Source organism: Condylura cristata, unplaced genomic scaffold, assembly GCF_000260355.1.
Source record: "Condylura cristata isolate star-nosed mole 26May11 unplaced genomic scaffold, ConCri1.0 scaffold00004, whole genome shotgun sequence".
Lineage (NCBI taxonomy): Eukaryota > Metazoa > Chordata > Mammalia > Eulipotyphla > Talpidae > Condylura > Condylura cristata.
Window position 1 is genome coordinate 42,526,774 of NW_004567105.1, and position 7,253 is coordinate 42,534,026.

General features: G+C 49.6%; 1 protein-coding gene across 1 annotated transcript in view; it reads left to right on the forward strand.

The window, feature by feature from the left end:
- Positions 1 to 6,585, forward strand: part of NPC1L1 (NPC1-like 1) — an 18,353-nt gene extending 11,768 nt beyond the window's left edge. Inside the window, exons 11-19 of the mRNA XM_004676543.1 lie at positions 1,384 to 1,574; positions 1,754 to 1,863; positions 2,367 to 2,487; positions 2,627 to 2,682; positions 3,411 to 3,561; positions 3,788 to 4,019; positions 4,164 to 4,277; positions 4,353 to 4,515; positions 6,407 to 6,585. Coding sequence (XP_004676600.1) covers positions 1,384 to 1,574; positions 1,754 to 1,863; positions 2,367 to 2,487; positions 2,627 to 2,682; positions 3,411 to 3,561; positions 3,788 to 4,019; positions 4,164 to 4,277; positions 4,353 to 4,515; positions 6,407 to 6,585 — 1,317 coding nt within the window. The remainder of the gene's footprint in view (positions 1 to 1,383; positions 1,575 to 1,753; positions 1,864 to 2,366; positions 2,488 to 2,626; positions 2,683 to 3,410; positions 3,562 to 3,787; positions 4,020 to 4,163; positions 4,278 to 4,352; positions 4,516 to 6,406) is intronic.
- The last annotated feature ends 668 nt before the right edge of the window (positions 6,586 to 7,253 follow it).

A 7,253-nucleotide genomic window follows, 5' to 3' on the forward strand; every position in this document is an offset into this window, starting at 1 on the left:
GTGAGAGGCTTCACCAGAGACAGAGCCGAGAGCAGAACAGTCAGATCTACAAAACACACTGCTGGGGGGAGCAGTGGGCTGGTCAGGAGAGGTTTGTTACGCCATGTGGATCACATCTTGGGGCGGGGATTGAACTTTCACTGAAGCGGCTGTGGCTCGCCTGCAGTGCTGCGTCCTAACCCATTGCACCATGTTTGCTATTTTTAAATTTTGATATTTTTTTGTGCCTCTGTGTTGGGGATCAGTCTGAGGTGTAAAGTTCTCTCAGATATTTTCTATGTTTTTTTTGCTGAGTATGTCTAGTTAATTGTCTAGATCTCTCTGTATTTGTTATTGATTTTGACCTTCCTATTCCTTAAATGTCTGGCTTCCAAAAAGAAGAAAACGGAGGTAATGAAGGGGAAGACAATAAATCAGCTCTCTTTCCTTTAAATAACTTGGAAGTGACTTCATCTGGGGGTGGTAGAGGCTCAACAATTATAGCCTGCCTCTGTGTCTTAATCACTGAAATCAAAAGTAAACCAACAAAACATAGATGTCTGACATTTAGGGGATACAATACTTGTTGCCCACTCTAGTTTCTCCAAGGAAGGTGCATACAAGAACTGGGGTATAGGCCAGAAGAATATTGGGGGGGGGGTCGTGAGAAGATTTACTAGAGACAGAGTGGGGAGCAGAACAGACATATTGGTTGAAATACACTGCTGAGGGGAGCAGTGGATGAGACAGAAGACGCACCGTGTGCGTCAGCTCCCTGGCTGGGGGTCTGTGCTTGTGTGGCTGTGGATAGCTTCACTTTAACCCTTGCGCTACTAGGGAGGGCCCTGTCACTGAAGTTTTGTAATAGGAGAAGGAGGTAGGCCATGAAACTACCTAATGGTAGCTTCATGGGTGTGCACACCATGATCTTTACATATGCACTTGCATGTGGGGTGTGGTTATAGATGGCTTGTTAGACCATGACTGTGCCATATTGAGAATGATAGGAAGGGGTAAACTTATGTGTGTGTGCACCTTTATGTGTGTGTCAGAGTGTGTTCATGTCAGGTGGGGCATATTGCTTTTCATTTTTATCTTCATGAGTGTATTCTGTGTGTGTACCTGGGATAACACCTGAGTGTGTGTATGTTGGAGCTTGTATTTGTGTGTGTACACCTCCAGTCATGTATCTCTATAATGACCGTGTACCTCTGTGAACATGTACTTCAGTGAGATCTGCGTCTGGGAGTGTATACCTCTGTGAGCTGTACTTCAGCCAGCATGTACCTCAGTGAGTGTGTACCACTGTGCATGTTCCTTGGTGAGTGTGTATCTCTGTGAGGGCAACTGTGGGTGGACACTTTGGGTGTCTGACCCTATCTTCATTGACTTTCTTTCATTCAGGACTCTTACCTGATCAACTATTTCCAGTTTCTGAATCGCTACTTTGAGATTGGGGCTCCTGTATATTTTGTCACTACCGGGGGCTACAACTTTTCCAGCACAGAGGGTTTGAACGCTATCTGCTCCAGTGCTGGCTGTGACAATTTCTCCTTAACTCAGAAGATTCATTATGCCTCCAAGTTCCCTGAAATGTGAGTGTTCAGCCCACCCAGTCTGTGCCCCCTCTCCTATAACCTCCTTCCTGCCTCTCTGTGTCCACCCTACTTTACATGTGCTTCCATGCGCCTGAGGAGGCCTGGTATGCCAGCGGAGACCCAGGATGGACTCACGTCTGTCTTTTGTCCCCTGCCCCTCTTTTTCCAACCCTCAGATCTTACTTGGCCATCCCTGCCTCCTCCTGGGTGGATGATTTCATTGACTGGCTGCGCTGGCCCTGCTGCAGCCTTAATGCCACTGGCCATTTCTGCCCCTCAACTGTCAGTAAGTACAGGAACTCCGGAGGTCATGGCCACCACAGCTTGGGGAAACTGAGGCAAGAGAGGAATGGCGAGATCCTCTCATGCCCTCCTGTCCTCCTGCACACTTGGTATGGTGAGGCTTGGTATGGTGAGGCATTGGTTCAAAACACCTTGTGGGTGATAGTGTCCAGCTGTACTGCAATCACACACTGGTGCCCTCCCCTAGACCACTTGTGCCAATGCTGGCAGGCATAATGGGCAGCAGGATCCAAGAGCAAGAGCTGAGGTTGACAAATGGCCCTCACCCCAGTAGCTCTGTTTGTAAGTAGAGTAGAGAGGCCCCTTGGGGGCTATTTCTCTGTCCCAAACTTCCCTTCCTCGTCTGCTCGTAGGTGTGAGAGAGGATTGCTTCCACAGTTAGAGACTAAGGCAGTTGCTTTAGAGTGACCCAGGCTGTGGGCCTGCTGTAGAAACAGAGGGGAGAAGGGCTGAGTGCATTGCCAGAGATTCCCTCTCTCTTTGTAGACACAATTTGCTTGAGACACTGCGTGAGCAACAAAGAAATCATCCGTCCAACCGTGGAGGAGTTCTATAAGTACCTTCCCTTGTTCCTAAAAGACCTGCCCAATATCAAGTGTTCCAAAGGGTAAGCTTCCACAGGGGAGGCTGCTGTGTGGACTCTGCTTGGGGGAAACACATCATGGGGAGGAGGCTACGGACCTAGAGGCAGAGGGCAAGAGGGCACCTTGCCCCGGCTCAGCCTTTGCTCTGCCTTCTCCTCACAGTGGTCTGGGAGCATACAGCACCTCCGTGGTCTTGGGTTCCAACCGCTCAGTTTTAGGTAAGCATGATCTCACTTGGAGAGGGGGCCAAAGTCAGCATGGGGGGGGGCGAGGGGGGCCTGGAAAGCCTGCACATCCCGAGGAACAGCATCTCAACCCCTTCCCTTGTTTCCTTCCTCCTTCATGGGGACTTCTGACCACACTCGTCCTCAGGGGCCATTCCAGCCTTCACATCTTACCTTACCCTCCCCTCCCTCCCCTCCCCTAATCCACTGTCAGTTGCGGATGCCACACCTGGAAACCACCCACATCCCTTCCTTGCATTTACAAATCACACTAAGATGTGGGCTGTGGGCAGCTGTAGATGAATGAATATTGTACTTACATATTGATGGCCTAAACCACAGCCCTGATATGTCAACCATTTGTGTTTTTCTATCTTCCTTTCTGGCTTTTCCTATATGATATGCACTTTGGAAAAGTAATTCAATTAATATATGTTTTGAAACTACATGGAATGTTTTGGGGCTCTTAGGGCTATTTCTTTAGGCTCTGTCCATCAGAGGCAGGGCAGGGGTTCAGGTCTTGACCTGCTGCAGATTTTGGAGAGCTAGTGCTAAAACCAAGGTTCAGGACCCCCTTGCTCAAAATTTAGTAAGAATTTCAAAATGGAAGTAGAACCCTGACCCCAGGAGGGCACATCCCTTAGGGCTTCTGGGAACATCTGTATTGGGAACATCTGCGAATATCTAACCTTTGCTTCCTCTGCCTGACTGTGGTGGCCCAGCTTCGAGGTTCATGGCCTACCACACGCCTCTGAGGAACTCCCAGGATTTCACGGAAGCTCTGCGGGCATCTCGGGCACTGGCAGCCAACATAACTGCTGACCTCCGGAAGGTGCCAGGCACCAGCCCGGACTTTGAGGTCTTCCCCTACACGTGAGGTCCTGGGCATAGCCACAGGGAGGTGGGATGGAATGAGGGTACCAGCTGGCAAGGGTGGCCAGGATATCTGAATGGGCTTCTGCTGACAGGCTTCCCTGTGCCTGGAACTGCCCATCTTTCCACCGACTGCAAACCCCCGTGTCCTGTCTAAACCTGTTTAGTCTTAAAATGACATGGAGTCCACATCACCCAAGTGGTGACAATTCTCTGCAACCCACAGGATCAGCAACGTGTTTTATGAGCAGTACCTGACCATCATCCCTGAGGGGCTTTTCATGCTGAGTATCTGCCTCTTGCCCACATTTGCCGTCTGCTGCCTGCTGCTGGGCATGGACCTTCGCTCCGGGCTCCTCAACCTGTTCACCATCATCATGATCCTTGTGGACACCGTGGGCTTCATGGTTTTGTGGGATATCAGCTACAATGCTGTGTCCCTCATCAACCTGGTCATGGTAAACTCACTGATGCAAGGCCCAGGCTCAGGGTGGGCACAGGCCTCATTGGACATGCCCAGTTTTTTTCTAGAGTCTAGGTGCCCTATTGGCACCTCCACCCATTAGGCTCTTTTGTGATGAATACTCCCTCTCTGGCCGCAGGCAGTGGGCATTTCTGTGGAGTTTGTGTCTCATATCACCCGCTCCTTTGCTATCAGCACCAAACCCACCCGGCTGGAGAGGGCCAAGGAGGCCACCATTTCCATGGGCAGTGCGGTAAGTGGGTGAACCACCACCGAAGTCCTCAGTTGACTGACCTGTGCTGGCCTGACACTCACCTGTGACCCTTAGGTATTTGCTGGAGTGGCCATGACCAACCTGCCTGGCATCCTTATCCTGGGTCTGGCCAAGGCCCAGCTCATTCAGATTTTCTTCTTCCGCCTCAACCTCCTCATCACACTGCTGGGCCTGCTGCATGGGCTGGTCTTCCTGCCAGTCATCCTCAGCTACTTAGGTGAGTGCCTGGGTCTCTTGCCAGTGCATGGTCAGGCTTCTCCTGCAGATGATTCCAACATCTTAGGGACTGTGAGTCACAGGTGAAATGCAAGGAACACTCACAGTACTGTCACAGGGACAGCCACTGCCACAGTACTTCTTGCTTTGGAAACTGTAGTTTTGCACTTACCAAGTGTAGACGTCTTTCTTTGTCAACAGAGTTTCAGTGGTTGTATGTTTTCCCAGTGCCTATTGCTGAAATTTTAGCCACTTAAATTTCAGCAAGAGATGTATGGAGAAGTGATGTGTAACAACCCAGGCTTAGACGGGCAGGAATAGAACAAATATTTCACCAAATAATACTTGCCCCTTCTGTCCACAGAGTACTCTGTGATATGTCCTTTTCTATTCTATCAATAGTTTTAAAAACTGCTGGTGTTATCTACAAAACTGATTTCATGACTCATAAATGGGTGACAGTTTGTGGTTTGAAAATATGTCCTACCGTAGGAATCAATCTTGACTAATTTGCCAGTTCCCAGCTACTGGACATGGGATTCTTTCTGACTTTCCACTACTCTTGCCAATGCTGCGAGGATTCTACTTGTGACTGAATCTTTAACCTCATTTTCCAATCTTTCCGTAGAGAAAGTCTAAGTCTGTGAGCACTGATAGTTTATGCATTGTTGACATCTTCCAGAAAGCTTTCCACTTAATGTTAACAAAGAACATGCTCAGCTGTTCTCTTTTCTGTATCCTCCTGCTCACTGAACATGGCCTCCCTTGCCCCAGTCAAGAGATTTATATTAATTTATATTTTAAAATTTTTGAAAGATTTATTTATTTATGCATGCAAGAACTGGGGTACAGGCCAGAGATGTGGGGGTGAGAGGATTCCTCAGAGACGGAGTGGGGAGCAGAGAAGGCAAATCTACTAAAATACACTGCTGAGGGGAGCAGTGGGTGAAACAGGAAATGTCTGCTATGCCATTTGGGTCAGCTCCCTAGCGGGGGATCAAACTCAGGCCTCAGAGGTTATGGTGTTGAAACTTAATCTCCTAGGCCCCCAGAGAGGTCCCCAACGAGGAGAGTTAAACGGAGCCATCAGGGAGAGGGCATTGTCCCTCTTAGTGTAATACCCTGGGAGCAGTTCTTACACTAGATGGTAACATTAGAGATGTTACCATCTCTAGTTACTCCAGATGGTAATGTTGGAGAAAACAGCAGTAGGGAGGTGTATTTGTGTTCCAACATATCTGTCCCCTGCTTAGATTATATTATCAGTCCCCCTTTATAGGTGAGTAAACTGAGACTTCTTCCCCAGTCACAGAGTGGGTCAAGCAGGGTGGGGTTGGAGGCCACACAGCTCCAGTGCCCCTGCCTGGCACCACAGTCTTGTAGGAATGTCTTGACCCTCTTTAGAAGAATGAGTGTGTTGGAGATGGAGGGTGGAAAGGAAGGTGGGCAAGGAGGAACAGCTCTGGATCAGTTTGGAAGGGAGCTGCAGAGGTTCGCAGGGCATCCTCCAGGCCTTGAGTCTGTCCACAGGGGGAGGAGCAGCTTCTCTTAGCAAGGAGTGCTTGCTGTGGAAGTTAGCACAGTTTGTTCAAGGGGCTCGCAGGTCCATGGAGGAGGTCTGGGGGTTCCCCTAAAAGAGTATGCTGGTGATGATAGGGGTCTTCTCTGAAAGGCAGATGGACCTGGGGTTCAGCAAAATGTCAGGTGAAATTGTTACTGGCTTTTCAGAGCAGCATAGAACAGGAACCCTGGTGAGATCCAGTGTCAAGGGGTTGTGGGTTAGGACTCAGGGGTCAGCACTCACACTCCATATCTGCATAGCCTGCCAGGCTTCCCCACTCACAGTTAGAGGTGCCTCTCTAACTGTGTTCTTTGTGTTTATCCCTCCACAGGGCCTGATGTCAATGCAGCTCTGGTGCGGGAACAGAAGAAAGCAGAAGAGACAGCTGTCACTACGACAGCTCCCTGCCCAAAGCACCCCTCCCCAACGGGCACGGCCAGCTGCATCTCTGAGAACACTTACAACAATCACAGTTTTGAACAGCCTGTTGACAGTGGGCAGAAGTTCTGAAGGAGCTAGAGCCACTGAGCCTGCTCACCCAGCTGAACTGAGGGGGCCTACGGGTTCCTTGTGAGAGTCCTTGACTCAGCCTCTTCCTCAAGGCTTGGAAGAAGTCTCATGGCTTTCAGCCCCAGCACAGGTACCTGGTTTCCAAGTATTCAAAACCTGTCAGCATGAGACCGCCTCCTCATTCTGGGACCTGAGTCTCAGAGGGTCCAGGAATCATACACTCCTTACACTGTTCCAAACTCAGAATTCTTCCACAGCTGCCATTTCTCAATCACCGTTTCCTTTTTTCAAAGCTTTTGGCAAACTTTCCAAACCTGGAGTCCATAAGTCTTTAGCACTCTCCAAACAGAAAATGTGTCCCCATCCAGGACTGGATTGCACACATCAACGGAGGCCAAGGAGAGACATTGGTATTTACCCATGAAACTCTGTCCTCTTTAATTCCTACTGGCAGGGCAGGGCAGGTGACAGAATTCTCACACACACTCTGGTCATGGACTGAGCCTCATGGAGAATGATCTCCAGCTTCAATAATCATTAAGGCTGTCACTGCCAGTCGAAGCCACTGTGTGCCCGCAAGCATAGGTGGTCCTAGGGCAGGATCCACCACCTCTGACACTTGCAGCACAAAGCTGGGCCTCAAATCAGCCCATCTAAGGCATCCTGAA